This window comes from Schistocerca cancellata, chromosome 5 (genome assembly GCF_023864275.1).
Source record: "Schistocerca cancellata isolate TAMUIC-IGC-003103 chromosome 5, iqSchCanc2.1, whole genome shotgun sequence".
Lineage (NCBI taxonomy): Eukaryota > Metazoa > Arthropoda > Insecta > Orthoptera > Acrididae > Schistocerca > Schistocerca cancellata.
Genome location: NC_064630.1, coordinates 114,413,377 through 114,430,222, shown reverse-complemented (window position 1 = coordinate 114,430,222; position 16,846 = coordinate 114,413,377). Strand labels below are relative to the sequence as shown.

The following is a 16,846-nucleotide window of genomic DNA, read 5'->3' as shown; positions in this document are numbered from 1 at the left end:
AATGGCAGTATTAATTCTCTGAACAAGATTCTGAACTTGGGCTTTCCACTACAGATTACTATCTATCTGAACACCTAGAAATTTGAATTGTTCAGTTTCACTAATTACTGTGATTAATAGTTAGTTCATTTTCTACAAGAAATAAACCTACGTCATGAACTGCACTGTTTGAAATCGAGACAATTTTGCATACAACAGCCTTTACTACCAGGCTAGTGTCATCAGAGTTACCCATAATACAAGAGAGCATATCGTTCATATGTATAATAAACAGGAGTAGCCCCTATATTGATCCCAGGAACACCCCCCCCCCCCGCCCCCCCCATTTGACCATACACCACTAAGACCCTACATCACAGTCATTCTCAGCACTGTGAATAATGATCTTTTGCTGTCTGTTGTTAAAGTAAGAGGTGAACCAATTGTGAGCTACTCCCTCTATTCTGTAATGGTCCAACTTCCTGGGGCAACAATTTGTGATCAACATAATCAAATGCCTTAGTTAAATCAAACAAACATGCTTAGCATTCGAAACCTCTTTTTAGCCCATCCAGTACCTCACAGAGAAAAGAGAATATAGCATTTTCAGTAGTTAAACAACTTCCAAGGCCGAACTGTATATTTGATAGAAAATTATGTGATATAAAATTATCAGTGATCCACATATACGCAGCCTTTTCAATAACTTTGGCAAACACTGATGGCATAGAAATAGGTCTAAAATTGTCAAAATTGTCTACATTATCCCCTTCTCTCTTTTTATATAGCAGCTTTACTAGTGCGTACTTAAATCATTCAGGAAACTGACCATTCCTAAAGGGAAAACAACGAATATGGGTAAGTACAGGGCTAATATGTGCAGCACAGTACATTAACGTTCTGCTAGGCACTTCATCATATCCATGAGAGTCATTAGTCTACAGTGATGTAATTACGGTCTCAGTCTCCCACTTTTCTGTATGACAGAGGAGTATTTCAGACTTCAATCCCGGAAAGACATTTGCCAAGAGAGTAATATGATTCCCTGTAGAAACTAAATTATTATTTAATTCACCAGCAACGCTTAGAAAGTGATTGTTAAATACAATACATATACCTGATTTATAGGTAACCTCGTCGTCAACGAATAGTTTCCGACAAGACAAAGACTGCAAAACGTCGCTCTAGCTTGCTCTCCAATGTGCATGCAGTGTCATGCTAAAGACACGGTTGAACATTGCCTGGAATGTGAACGTTTTGCAGATGTATGACCTAATTCACAAGATGCTTGCCTTCTGTCTCCGAGTACCACCTCACGCAATCGAACCTGCAATGCTCCTTCGCCCGGTTAAGACGTACTTTGTTCAACATACGATTAACTCGATCAAAGGAATTTGACCTTTCTCGGAACGGTCTCAAAGTGGTGCTTGACATCTGGACCTCTTGCAGAAACGACACGAGCAATTGCAATAAGTTTCCAAATATAGTCAGACCTTTGTTAATTACTTTAAATGTGTATTCAAGTGTGTGTGTGTGTGCGCGCGCGCGTGTGTGTGTGTGTATCCGCAGCTGGGTAGCACCAGGTACGAGAAGTTGATTCTGGTGGACAATGACTTGATTCTTGCATGGACGACTGAAGAAGACTGTATCCTAAGAACAGACATACGAGTCCCATATGTGGAGCATTGGGCCCAGATATGGTTTATTTTCTGATGTTCTCAAGTGGTCGTCGTTCTTAGGCCTATATTGTACTCCCGGAAGTTTCCTTTTATATTGTTTGTTAATAAGTTACACTGCTCTTCATAACAACAAATTTTTCTTTTCCTTATTTTAATTTAAATTCCATATTTCTGTCAAACGGGAATTATAAAAACAGAGATATGGAATCATTCTTTTCAAGTAAAGGTGAGGTTATTACAAAAAACAAAAAAAAGAAGTTAAGGCAAATGTTCAAGACTAAAAAATGCGAATGAGCTCTTGCAAAAAATAAAAAAAAGTAGGTCAATAGCTGAGTTGGTAGAGTACTTGCCAGAAATGGGCCACATTTTACTTCCATAAAAGTTGGTTGTGCTCTTGCCCGCGAAAGGCAAGTGTCCCGATTTCGTGTGTCGGCCCAGCACAAAGTTTTAATCGGCAAGGAAGTTTCACTTCAGGGCACACTCTGCTGCAGGTTGAAAAGTTCATTGTGTACACATCCCCCAGCCTGTGCCTAAGACATATCTTAGCAATACCCTTTCTTCCAGGAGCGCTAGTCTTGCAAAATTCACAGGAGACATTCTGTAAAGACTGGAATGTAGGAGAAGATCTACTGGTGGAAGTGAAGATGTGAGGACAGCTGGTGAGTCCTGCTTGGGTAGCTGAGTTGGTAGAGCACCCACTAGCGAAACGCAAAGGTCCCGATTTCGAGTCTTGGACTAGCATACGGTTTTATTCAGCCAAGATGTTTCATATCAGCGCACACTCCGCTGCAGGGTGAAAATATCATCCTGGAAACATCCCCCAGATTGTGGCCAAGCCCTGTCCTCCCAGTATCCTTTCTTCCAGGAAACCAGTCTAGCAAGTTACGCAGGAGAGCTTTTCTGAAATTAAGTAGGTAGGAAACTGTGGTGTCACCGCCAGACACCATACTTGCTAGGTGGTAGCCTTTAAATCGGCCGCGGTCCGTTAGTATACGTTGGACGTGCGTGTCGCCACTATCAGTGATTGCAGACCGAGCGCCGCCACACGGCAGGTCTAGAGAGACTTCCTAGCACTCACCCAGTTGGACAACCGACTTTTCTAGCGATGGTTCACTGACAAAATACGCTCTCATTTGCCGAGACGATAGTTTGCATAGCCTTCAGCTACGTCATTTGCTACGACCTAGCAAGGCGCCAGTACCAGTTACTATTGATACTGTAATCATGTACCGTCAAGAGCTACGCTCATCATTAATGGATTAAAGTTAAGTATTCCACCAGCTACGTCCGTTTTCCTAAAGTCTAATTTCCTTGTCCTGTTCCAGACCTCACGCCAGCCTGCGTGAGCTAAAACGCGTGCCTTTCGGCTTCCTCTAAAAATACAGTGTTGGCTCTCCTGCCAACCCACAACAGAAACAATATACTGGAAGACTTAAAGCTATGCGGAAGGGTCGTTAGTTGCGCTTGGATAGCTCAGTCAGTAGGGCAATTCTCCATGAAAAGGAAAGAACACGAGTTTGAGTCCCAGTCCAGCACACAGTTTTAATTTGTCAGAAAGTTCCATTAATGACAAGTGCTTAATAATACGTGTTGCTAACTTTTCCATATTGAATTGTCATTTGGAGTGTCATCTTGTGTCCAGCATGCAAATTACGAGATGTTTATCTATACAGTAGACGGTATCTGGCTGGTAAAGATTAACCAGACGCTGCATCTGCAGAGAGCAGCGAAGCTTGACAGGGATCTATACTCTTCTACACATATAATTAATAAAATTCCCCCACCTTCATAATCTGTCTGTATGTGAAGGCTAATAGCTAACGGTTTCCACTAACAGACTTATTTATGAGGAAGGTTAGTGCACATAATTTACTGCTGCACCAGACAGTTGGTGCAACCGGAGAACTTAATGCTACGAGTGCAAATCTGAGTTCTAATCAAAACCGATTACTACACGTTTCCTGGGTATTTCGTTGTGGGTGTCCTTAACTAAATAAACTAACAGCTGATGGCTGTACAAATTTTAAATTGTCATTGGTGTCCCTTGTAGGAGAGTTATAGACGCCGCCAACTCTAGTCACTGCCTACATCTACATCTACATCTACATTTATACTCCGCAAGCCACCCAACGGTGTGTGGCGGATGGCACTTTACGTGCCACTGTCATTACCTCCCTTTCCTGTTCCAGTCGCGTATGGTTCGCGGGAAGAACGACTGTCTGAAAGCCTCTGTACGCGTTCTAATCTCTCTAATTTTACATTCGTGATCTCCTCAGGAGGTATAAGTAGGGGGAAGCAATATATTCGATACCTCATCCAGAAACGCACCCTCTCGAAACCTGGCGAGCAAGCTACACCGCGATGCAGAGCGCCTCTCTTGCAGAGTCTGCCACTTGAGTTTGTTAAACATCTCCGTAACGCTATCACGGTTACCAAATAAGCCTGTGACGAAACGCGCCGCTCTTCTTTGGATCTTCTCTATCTCCTCCGTCAACCCGATCTGGTACGGATCCCACACTGATGAGCAATACTCAAGTATAGGTCGAACGAGTGTTTTGTAAGCCACCTCCTTTGTTGATGGACTTCATTTTCTAAGGACTCTCCCATTGAATCTGAACCTGGTACCCGCCTTAGCAACAATTAATTTTATATGATCATTCCACTTCAAATCGTTCCGCACGCATACTCCCAGATATTTTACAGAATTAACTGCTACCAGTGTTTGTTCCATCATATAATCATACAATAAAGGATCTTTCTTTCTATGTATTCCCAATACATTACATTTGTCTATGTTAAGGGTCAGTTGCCACTAGCTGCACCAAGTGCCTATCCGCTGCAGATCTTCCTGCATTTCGCTACGATTTTCTAATGCTGCAACTTCTCTGTATACTACAGCATCATCCGTGAAAAGCCGCATGGAACTTCCGACACTATCTACTAGGTCATTTATATATATTGTGAAAAGCAATGGTCCCATAACACCCCCCTGTGGCACGCCAGAGGTTACTTTAACGTCTACATACTATTGTTGCAACTGTGCAGGCTTCACTGATAATTTGCAACAACCAATTTCGGCAGCCACCTATATACCAGACCAATGAGAATTGACGGCGTTGCAACAACAAGAGAAAAAAAATACGATTTCCTCCCCTATAAAAGATCCCATGGTTAAGAGGACTCCGAACAAATCGATTCTTACGGTTCATGTCGACGAGCACGGAGTCCTCGATGGGCGCGGTGAGCTCCGTGTTGGCCGCTTGGCAGGTGAGCCTCGTGTTGAGGTCCGCCCGCTGGAGGCCCTCCAGAGTGACGTCAGCACGCACAGCGGACCCGTCCGGCAGCACCACCCCCAACGTGCCCAGAGGCTCGTCCTCGCGGAACCACTGCACCGTGGGCGGTGGCGACCCTGCACATACAATGGGCACAACAAAAAGTTACATTAAGATCTACAAAAGCGCGCTGAAAAGTAATGCCTCCGGCTTTTTATTGCGTTCTCGTTGTCGACTGAGATATTACATGTCATGCATATTGCTCCCTCGACTTCTCTTTGCTGACGCCACATGCAATTGTCTGATACTAAAATGTAGATTTTTTACGGCCGGAAATTTCATGTCCGTTATAATTATCCGGGCTGTTATGCCGTGGTCGTTTGATGAATTCTGTGTCAATTCCCAACGTTTGTCCCCGTCTGCGGAGAACAGACGTTTGGAAGAGCACAACGGCAATTGTAGAAGAGGAGAAACGGAACGATCAGCTGTTGCGGAGCATGCTTTCCAACCAGGTAACCACCATATTCGTTTCGAGGAGACGCAAGTACTAGCGGCCACAAGCGGATATTACGAAAGGCTCTACAGGGAGGCAATCGAAATCGCCCAACACCCTAATAATTTCAGTCGAAAGGAGGAGGGCGTGACATTTAACGGTATATGGATGCCGGTGTTGAAGAAGATGTGCACCACCCGTCCACCACTGGGTGATGGCAACGGCGATCGACGGCAGCGGACAGCGGCCAATTGCACTGACGTTTTCAAAACACGTGACGTCACGCCTCGGCGAGGGAGCGTGCGGACACAGAATTTAGCGGTAGTTAGTAGCGAGCCGGTGGGTGTGTTGGACCTTCCATCGAGCTACAGACCCCCTTGAAGATGTCCTCCGCAGACGGGGACGAAACGTTGGGAATTGACACAGAATTCATCAACCGGCCACGGCATAACAGCCCGGATAATTACAATGGACTTGCAATCGTCTGCCGTCAGAGAGCTTCGAATTGTAGCAAGTAAAATGACAGACCCTCAGAAAACCAAAACCACGTACGTGAAGAGTTTGTGCACACGTGGACTACCCTTTACTTTCTTATTAGAATAGCAGACCACACTCTAGTGCTGAGACATCTGCAACAACCCGACGTTTTCGGTTTGCTGTCGTCCATCACTCTTCATACGGTGCAGATTTGCCACCATTCGATTTTTATCTGTTTCGAAAATTTAAAGAACACCTTCGAGGTCTTCATTTTGATATTATTGAAGAGGTGCCAGCAGAAATGAGACAGTGGCTCCATCAACAAATTCAAGCAATCTCAAGTGTCGACATCAACAAACTGGTCTGTCGTTTGAAGAAATATGTTCGTCGCCAGGATGACAGTGCTGAGAAATTAAATATGTAGACACGAAGAATAAAGATGGAGAATGTTAATAAAGTTTGTTTCATTTAAAAAACTTTTCACACAAAAAATTCAGAGGCACTGCTTTCAGTACGCCCTCGTACATAACATTTATTTGGAATGAAAATTCTCTAGAGTTTAGGTCAATCGCACCTGCTGAAAAGCCGGCCGGAGGGGCCGAGCGGTTAAAGGCGCTACAGTCTGGAACCGTACGACCGCTACGGTCGCAGGTTCAAATCCTGCCTCGGGCATGGATGTGTGTGATGTCCTTAGGTTAGTTCGGTTTTAGTAGTTCTAAGTTCTAGGGGACTTATGACCACAGCAGTTGACTCCCATAGTGCTCAGAGCAATTTGAACCATTTTTTTGAACCTGCTGAAAACCCTAGCCTATTTCTTAGAATATAGGTCGCTCTATTCATAATAGACACGAGACTGAACTTGAGGACACAGATACCCAAATCCATGGCTTTCATGAATGTATGAATATCTTCAGTGAGCTTCTTGTTATTTGATGTTTTACAGACAGAAGCAGGTCTACTATTTCTCATGTTGCTCGAAGGATGATTACATTTTATGATAACAATAAATATCTTTGTACTGTATTTATTTTCCGTTGTCTAGTTCCTGTCTAACGGGTTTTGATCCATCTTCGTCATTTTTGAATATTATATGTCCTGCCAACGTGGCAGTAATATTGTACTCATAATTAATGTAAATCCCATTCAAGTATTTGCTGTACCATTTCGAGCCATGTGGGCGTTCTTATTTAAATTTTATCTATGCATTCTTGTATAAAACTATTATCACAACTTAAGATCAGACAGCGCACGCTACTACAATTTCTCTTGCCTGAGATTTGCATTCCACCCTATTCATTTTTCGGATACTTGTACCTAATCATTAGCTCTTTGATGAAGGAACTGCTGCTTGTTTAAGAGACTAGTCATAACGCTCCTTTCAGCTACGTAACGGTTGTACTATACATTCTTTAACATTTGCTAACCGAAATGTTCTTCTGCCTGTTTTAATAGTACTTGAATTTGTTTTGAGACAGAACCACCACCTGAGAGAGGTAAAGCTCTACACAGTCTGACGATTTGAAATCTGAAATCTGTATTAAGCTATTTTGGAACAGTAAAATCTTTTTGCTGATTTTTGTGGATTGTTATAAATCAGAGCTTGTCAAATTTCACGTTTAATGAAAGACTCATCACAACAGCTTCCACAGCTTATGAAATACAATAAATGTATCCTTTCTGAGTGGCATGTTACGTTCTTTGTGATCTGACACCTTAAAACTCCCAGCTCCCAGTGGTCCACCGTTTCCAGTTTTCTGTATGGTTTGCCATACCATAATATAAATGGGTAGCTAAATCCCTATTCTCTGTCTACTAGTCACCGACACAACCCGATTACCTAAATAATCGTTGTGCCCTATATACAACAGCTCGTTTTAAGAAAATCTGGTCTCTCGCGCATCTCACCGTTTATGACGCAATATCTCCTTATTTTGCGAATAGAAATAGTGGTATAAAAGTAATAAATCAAAAATCAAAACGTCATGCGTGATGCAGAGGTTGTATTACGTGAACATCAAAAAATATGGTAATCGAAAACTTTTTTTTTACTTTCACTCGCTTTTTTACTGTCAGCGAGAAAAGTCTCGAAAAGTTATGGAATTATGTGTAAAGTTTGTTGGAGGTTGCTAATCGCCCTCACTCTCAAACAGTGTAACAGTATATTCTGGGTTATTAGCGCGCCATGAGTTGGCAGTTTCAAGACATATACGTAGTTTCTAGCTTTAATAATTGTCTTGTTGTGTTAAACGTTTCACGGAATATTATTCTCCTTAATGAGTAGGTTATGGCAGCATATCAAATTATTATTCTCCCTGGAAGCCGATAAATAGGCACCTGGCTGCTCCACAGGCAAGTGCATTGAACGAAGCTACTGAGATACGCTACGCTCCAGGCTGTAATGATACAGGTATCATTACAACGCTAAACAGTATCTTTTTGCTAACAAAATTAACAAACTAAGGACAGGTCAATTTTTCGTCATGATATATCTGCTTACAACCATTACCTGTAAGGTAAAAAAGCAAGATTTGAGGAGGGGTCAATATGATGTCTCTGAAATTAGTGTAAAAATGTGGGTTAGATAGAATTGCCATAAGTGATGTTATAACATTTTTATGTTGTTGATTTTGTGTTCAACTTCTTTAAAGTATTGGTCATCAAACTGTATTTTCAGTTGTAATTTTAATGAAAAATTTTTTTATTCAAATATATAGGGTGAGGATTAATTAAACAAACTGCAGGGACTGTTTCCGGGCTGTAAATAGAGGAAGAAAGGTGCTATTGATATGTGTCCCAAAATGGACGGTGTGCGTGTAACGACAATAATACGTCCTGGAACACATTAGAGAGCCGTATCGCATTAATGTCAAGACAGATGTTCAAAGTGTCGCCGGCCGGTGTGGCCGTGCGGTTCTAGGCGCTTCAGTCTGGAACCGCTACGGTCGCAGGTTCGAATCCTGCCTCGGGCATGGATGTGTGTGATGTCCTTAGGTTAGTTAGGTTTAAGTAGTTCTAAGTTCTAGGGGACTGATGACCACAGATGTTAAGTCCCATAGTGCTCAGAGCTATTTGAACCATTTTCAAAGTGGCTTCCATCGGACTGCAGTTGATACGTTCAAATGGCTCTGAGCACTATGGGACTTAACATCTGGGGTCATCAGTCCCCTAGAACTTAGAACTACTTAAAACTAACTAACCTAAGGACATCACAGACATCCATGCCCGAGGCAGGATTCGAACCTGCGACCGTAGCAGTCGCGCGGGTCCAGACTGAGCAGGTGATAAGGACAGTTGCGATTGTTATGCAGGATACAAATAATCTTATTTTTGATTACGCTATGATGGTAGGCCACTTGCTTGGAATTTTCATCATGGTTTGTCACAATATCCTGTACAACCCGGTCCCTCAACTCTGGTATGTACGCAGTCCGTCGCCTGCCAGCACTATTGTCTGTCAGAAAGGAGCCTTAATGCCACAAACGTCCGAAAAGGGCTTGAAATGTTGAGTGATGTGGTTGGTGTCTGTGACGTTTCTTGTTTGGATATAGCCGAGCTGCCTCTCTACCGTTTCCACCTGCTTGGCCGTACACAAACACCATCTCGGCTTGTTTCTGACACAAATACCGGACCCTTCTCCTTTCGGTATGCTGCATCTATCACACAGCTAATAACACACAAGGAACTCATAGCACGTGTGACAGGAACTGTTATTCGTCAGCGCCATCTACAATGGCAACGACGCATTTCCGCACACATATTCATAGGATATTTTTCCTTTATTTCCAGTCAGGAAACTGCACCCACAGTTTGTCGGTTTTATTAACGTTGGACCTGTACATCATTGTTTCTTCTAAAAATTCTTGTAATGATCCATATTTCATCGTGGACGGGATAATGTTGTTTAAATATGAAAATACACAGGTGATCCACTTTACATCAAGTAGTGGAGTGAAGCGGGCTAGACTTGTAAAATACATATTTTGGTAAGCGCGTCTAGTAAAAATATAATGTTAGTAGCATCTGTAAAGTAAAAATTGTAAAATATGACTTCATCTTTTGTAGATTCTTATTAATTTTTAAAGTCCTCATTTCTTATGAAAACACGAAATTTTCATCCACCTTACATCAGATCACATGTGCTTAAGTATACTTGACATTTACGCAGTCTTCTATGACACCTGAAGTGAGTTTTGATTTTCCTGTCATGAGAGCTGCAAGAAGAAGTCCTGGATTTCCCCGCCAGCGTAGGGGACTTTGAATGAACTTCGATAGGCTTTGATTGACTATTCAGTACTTCTGTAAAGCACTGATTGCCGATAGAAATCTAATAGTGGCGTAGCTTCTGAACTTCTCATAACATATATGCATCGGCAACATGTATGCTGAGCACAGTAAATGGCAATCGGTCCGCTATGGAGTTTCCCATTCTAACGCAAGGCAAATTTTTTATACGTATGAATGATACGAAACTGCTCATCAAGGTAAAATAATTATTTCAGCACCGATTATGGTTCTGAAAGAATTGTGTTACCAGAAGACAGTTGATGAATGTAGTTATTGAAGTGGTACATACGGTGATACACTCCTGGAAATTGAAATAAGAACACCGTGAATTCATTGTCCCAGGAAGGGGAAACTTTATTGACACATTCCTGGGGTCAGATACATCACATGATCACACTGACAGAACCACAGGCACATAGACACAGGCAACAGAGCATGCACAATGTCGGCACTAGTACAGTGTATATCCACCTTTCGCAGCAATGCAGGCTGCTATTCTCCCATGGAGACGATCGTAGAGATGCTGGATGTAGTCCTGTGGAACGGCTTGCCATGCCATTTCCACCTGGCGCCTCAGTTGGACCAGCGTTCGTGCTGGACGTGCAGACCGCGTGAGACGACGCTTCATCCAGTCCCAAACATGCTCAATGGGGGACAGATCCGGAGATCTTGCTGGCCAGGGTAGTTGACTTACACCTTCTAGAGCACGTTGGGTGGCACGGGATACATGCGGACGTGCATTGTCCTGTTGGAACAGCAAGTTCCCTTGCCGGTCTAGGAATGGTAGAACGATGGGTTCGATGACGGTTTGGATGTACCGTGCACTATTCAGTGTCCCCTCGACGATCACCAGTGGTGTACGGCCAGTGTAGGAGATCGCTCCCCACACTATGATGCCGGGTATTGGCCCTGTGTGCCTCGGTCATATGCAGTCCTGATTGTGGCGCTCACCTGCAAGGCGCCAAACACGCATACGACCATCATTGGCATCAAGGCAAAAGCGACTCTCATCGCTGAAGACGTCACGTCTCCATTCGTCCCTCCATTCACGCCTGTCGCGACACCACTGGAGGCGGGCTGCACGATGTTGGGGCGTGAGCGGAAGACGGCCTAACGGTGTGCGGGACCGTAGCCCAGCTTCATGGAGACGGTTGCGAATGGTCCTCGCCGATACCCGAGGAGCAACAGTGTCCCTAATTTGCTGGGAAGTGGCGGTGCGGTCCCCTACGGCACTGCGGTCTAGGCGTGCATCCGTGCGTCGCTGCGGTCCGGTCCCAGGTCGACGGCCACGTGCACCTTCCGCCGACCACTGGCGACAACATCGATGTACTGTGGAGACCTCACGCACCACGTGTTGAGCAATTCGGCGGTGCGTCCACCCGGCCTCCCGCATGCCCACTATACGCCCTCGCTCAAAGTCCGTCAACTGCACATACGGTTCACGTCCACGCTGTCGCGGCATGCTACCAGTGTTAAAGACTGCGATGGAGCTCCGTATGCCACGGCAAACTGGCTGACACTGACGGCGGCGGTGCACAAATGCTGCGCAGCTAGCGCCATTCGATGGCCAACACCGCGGTTCCTGGTGTGTCCGCTGTGCCGTGCGTGTGATCATTGCTTGTACAGCCCTCTCGCAGTGTCCGGAGCAAGTATGGTGGGTCTGACACACCGGTGTCAATGTGTTCTTTTTTCCATTTCCAGGAGTGTATAACAAGGGATAGAGCTGACGTACCACCTTTTAGATGCACTGTAGCAACAAACGGCTACTGATCACTCAGTACGCGAAAGAGTGTGGAGATTTTGCTGTCAACGTAACTGTTGAAAAATTTACTTGTTATAAATCAGATTCAACAGAACAGAACGTAAAATGCTATGCTCCATAATTGTGGAACGAAAGATTAAAGAAGTAACAGAAGAGCACCAAAGGATAAACCTCTGGTCCGTTTGACCTCTGTCGTTCAATATATCTGTCAAAGACCTTGTGCTTTCCATCCTTCGAGAAGAGTAGGATCTCTTTACAGTTTTGTATTCAATCTGATTAGACAACCTGTTAACAGTGTTGGAGAAAATGGTTTACCGCTTGATTTCTAAGAACACTGTGCATTTCGTTATGAACAACAGACAAAATAATGCACATAATAAAGTAGCATGTGATCATGAGTCACTGAATAGGTCAGAATGCTCGAAGTTTCAAGGTATAAATACTGATGTGAATTTGAACTGAGAAGAGCATGTTACTGGGCTTCCCAAAAGCTGAGTTGTTTGGCATATTATTTTCATTACAGTACTATTTTCTAGGGTAACAAAAAAGTTATTAATTTCTCACAAACGAATCGTGAGGGCATGCTAGTTTTACCAGTCTGTTCTGCAAAGTGTTTATAATAGATCTCGTGTTTGTCCTAAGAATTACCAGATGCTTTGTCTTTGTTTTTATCTGAAGATATTTGCGACAGTAATATTGGCATTATCGATTTGCGCATCTAATAGAAAAGTTTTGATAACCATATAAAAAAAAATCAGGGAGCAGGAGTATGACTCTGTGGCACGATGGAATAATGACTATAAAGAGGGTGCCCCTATTAAATGAGTCCTGGATGTGAGTCCTTATGAAAACTATTGAAAGCTCAATAACTATAAAGGGGAAAGCCCAACTACTGAAATGAAACACCAGGCCAAATTGACTCCAATTTACTGCGATATTCTCTGTTAGAAAATGCATCAATGGAAACAAGAAATGACACGGCTGCCCAGTACCAATTGTGGATGGCGAGCCGCTCCAGCCGCCAGACGGATAATGTCGGGAGTCGACATGCCAAACAGCCTTTTTGTAGTTTCCCACATCCCACTGAGTGAATGCCAGGCTAGTATCCAAGACCTGTCTCACACTCACACGATTCGCAAACGTTTAGAAAACTTTTCCTCAGTGTCAAAACAATAAACCCCATGCAGACAGGCTGGGGTTTGCGGTTTTGGGAGGGGGGAGGAGTTGAATAGTGACAATAAAGGCGCCCTGCTACCCTTTAAATTAACGATAGGAAATCTGTAAATGACTACGCAGACCCTGGGCCGATGCAGGACAATGGCACAAGAAAAAAAAGAACCAGGAAATTAAGCAGCGAGAAGGGTAAACTGCCATTTGTAAATATATAACAATTCTAAACTAGCGACAGACTTGCTCTTGATGAAGTCTGCGAATATTAAGTGGAAATGAAATTATCATCACCTCTTAAGTCATTCATAAGCAGACCGTGGATGTACCTACAGGGACTGCTGAGTCGTACCAGAAATGCATATCAAATCCACATGTAGGTACACAAATTGATCAGTCATTGATGAGTCTTCGGCTGTCTGTCCAAATGTAAAAGAAGACACGAAACCTATTGAAGACAAAACCGTGTGCCTATTAACAGCTAACAACTCGTATTCCGATGTCGCTGTGGTGCAGATTCTCACCATTATTCTTATGCTGGAGAGTCCAACGCTGCGACTTGTGTGGTCAGCTGCTTAAAACTACACGTCAGCAACTGCAAGCTGCAACATCTCTCCGGAAAATCAGTCATCTTCCACCACATATCCATGCCAGAATTTCAAGTTCCTCAAAGCGAGTTTAGCATTCCAGTCCGAAGTCTGCATTGAAAAGTAGAAAAACCTGAAGCGAAGACTGAATTTAACTGATCTACAACTTGCTATCTCCCCTCTGCTGCCTACAAACTCCACTAATCGGAAGACTCCGTTATATATTTTTCAATAAGACTCCAGAAAGTGGACTCTCTTTCCACATATAAGTTTCTGCGAAACTGACAGTCTAGATTCCACTCTCTCCCTTTCATTTTTTATTTTTTTAAAGATCAGGCAGTGAATTACTTTCCCTCTCTTCTACATAAAGGCTGATCTCACTCCACATGGAGTTGCCTTTGGCTGACGCAGTTCCGCACTCATAAGGGTAAGGAGAGACTTGTAAGAGAGCAGATCAACACAGTTTCCTGCGAGAACAATAGAGATCACCCTTTAGGAGCTGGTCCCTCTCTCTCTTTTTTCAGAAGGTGCTAGTCAGAGTAAACGGTGAACTTCACTCTCTACTATGCCAGAGGGGCGTTAAGGGTCACTGACCTTCTCCTCATCCCCTCCGCTGCTCGTTATGGTCCAGGCAAGTATGTAATAACAGAAACAGAGGATAGGCAATAATTACACAGATAGTGAAAATTGAGACGGGTGTTGGCGGTTCAATACTGGCAATCAGTGATAATACCATTTATAGCAGCATCAGATATCTGTTAATCGGTATGAGAAAAGACACAGTTGCTGACACATTAAATTAGAAGAAATAAATATGAAATGTGCAATTGCAGCTATGGGCAGACGCATTTCAGCTATGGGCTGACGCGTTTCACCTTCAGCACCACCTCTTTCAGATAGACAAGAAAGCGAGTTAACTCTCCAGCTACATCTACACTCTGCATGCCACACACTGCAGTGTATGGTGGAGGATTCTTTGCATACTAGTGTCACTTCTTCTCCTCCCTGTTCCAGTCACGAATACCTCGCGGTACACACGATGTGCAGGGTCTTTGGTAAGCCTCCATGTGAGCTCTTTTGCGAGATGTACGTAGGAGGAAGCAATGTATTTGTCGACTCTTTTAGGAACGTACGCTTTGGAACCAGGAAGAGGCTACTCTTCTTTGGATATTCTGTATTTCTTATTTATTTTATGTGGGCGTTCCACTTCAGTTCGCTCTGTATACATGCTCCTAGATATTTTATGGAAGTGATTTTTCTGCCATTGTGCAATCATAGAGTAAGGGATCTATGTAAGTTTGCAGAATTTCGTGGCCGATGTTATTGAAGTTAAAATCTGCTCGGTTGTTAGGCCACGTCACATTTCTTCAAACGATCGAAGTTTCGATCTTCTTCACGATCATAGGGTTTTCACGGTAGATTGAACATTCTCAGAGACCAGTGTCACTAAATTTCTTTTAACCAATAAGCACACTTCTCCTGAGAAGGCTACACTGGTCTCTGAAAGTGCTCAATCAACAGTAGACACTACAAGGTCCTGAAGACGAACCGAGCAGAGGTGTCAAAACGTCGATCATTTCTAGAAATATGACGCGGCCTAACAACACGAAAGAATCTAACTTCATTAAAGGATATTTTTTGTCTACGTATTCGCAGTACGTTAAGCCTCGTGGAACTTCTGACGTTATCTAGTAGGTCATTTGTGTATATTGTGAAAAGTAATGGTACTATAGCACTCCCCTGGGGCAAGCCCCAAGTTACTTTTACATCTGTAGAATGAAATGCTATGTTGCGTTTGCTAGAAACTCCTGAACCCAATCAGGCAGTTGGTCTGATATTCCACATGCTCATATTATGTTCGTTAGTCGGCAATGAGGAACTGTATCAGATGCCTTCTGGGTGTCAAAGAACACAGCATCTACCTGGGCTCCTATATCGTGGACGAACAGAGCGAGTAGGGTTTCACACGACCGATGTTTTCAGAATCTACGATGGTTGGTACAGAACAGATTTTGCATTGTTAAACAGATCTGTGTAATTGCAATTCTCTAGCTCACTCGGATGTTTGTTTAAAATAAACTGCAAAATTTGCATCCAACAGATCGATAAAAAATCACTTTATAAATACTTGATAATAAAAGAGCAAACATCATTAATTATTAAGTAGTATCTTTATATCTGCAGCTTCGCGTTCTCAGCCATGTGCCACATATATAGCATCTGTCTCCTCCTATCTACTGTTTCTGCCAATTTCCTGCTCCCCCCTCCCTCTGTCCATCACCGCTCAAAATATGCTTTCCACCTCCTCTCTTATCTCCTCGTCCATCTACTCCGCCCCCCTCTTTCTGTCCATCAACTCTTCCTGCCATTTCCCATCCACCTACTCTCTGACATCTCCTATAACCTCATCTCTCGTCCGCCAAATCTGTCCATCTTCTCATCTTCTCTCTCCCTCTCTCTCTTAGTGTCACCTCTCTCCATCTCCTCCTCAAACACCTTTCTGTCCATTTCCTCCTCCCAGGCTCTCTGGTGATGTGTGTCTCCTCCCTCTCCGTCCATTTCTTCTTCTCTCTGTGTGTCAACCTCCTTTCCCCCATTTCCTGCTCTCCTCTCTGTGCATTTCCTCCACACCACTCTCTCTCCGTCCATATCCTCGTCCTACCTTCATCTTTCTATCTCCTCCACAACTGTGTCTGTCCATCTCAACCTCACCCTCTCACTATCCTTACCTTCTTCCTCCCTCCTTCTCTGCTCAGCCATGCCAGTCCACACATATACCTCCTGAAACGCATTCAAAAATCAATTCTTATGTTTTTACAGTGAAACGATAAATGCTTACACAGCAAGTGGCAGGCAGCAAATAGTAAATGGTAAATTTGCAATGTTTAAATGGTTGATTCATTAAACAGTTAAGTGTTTTAGTAGATTATGTGATGATGTATTAATGGAATGGCTAAATAGATTGAATCTCAGTCTGGCATCTGCTTTACCGATTATCAACTTTATATGATCATTCCATTTTAAATCACTCCTAATGCGTACTCCCAGATAATTTATGGAATTAACTGCTTCCAGTTGCTGACCTGCTATATTGTAGCTAAATGGTAAGGGATCTATCTTTCTATGTATTCACAGCACATTACACT

General features: G+C 43.4%; 1 protein-coding gene across 1 annotated transcript in view; it reads right to left on the bottom strand.

The window, feature by feature from the left end:
- Positions 1–16,846, bottom strand: part of LOC126188387 (hemicentin-2-like) — a 724,732-nt gene that overhangs the window by 178,512 nt on the left and 529,374 nt on the right. The window contains exon 5 of the mRNA XM_049929987.1: positions 4,861–5,067. Coding sequence (XP_049785944.1) covers positions 4,861–5,067 — 207 coding nt within the window. The remainder of the gene's footprint in view (positions 1–4,860; positions 5,068–16,846) is intronic.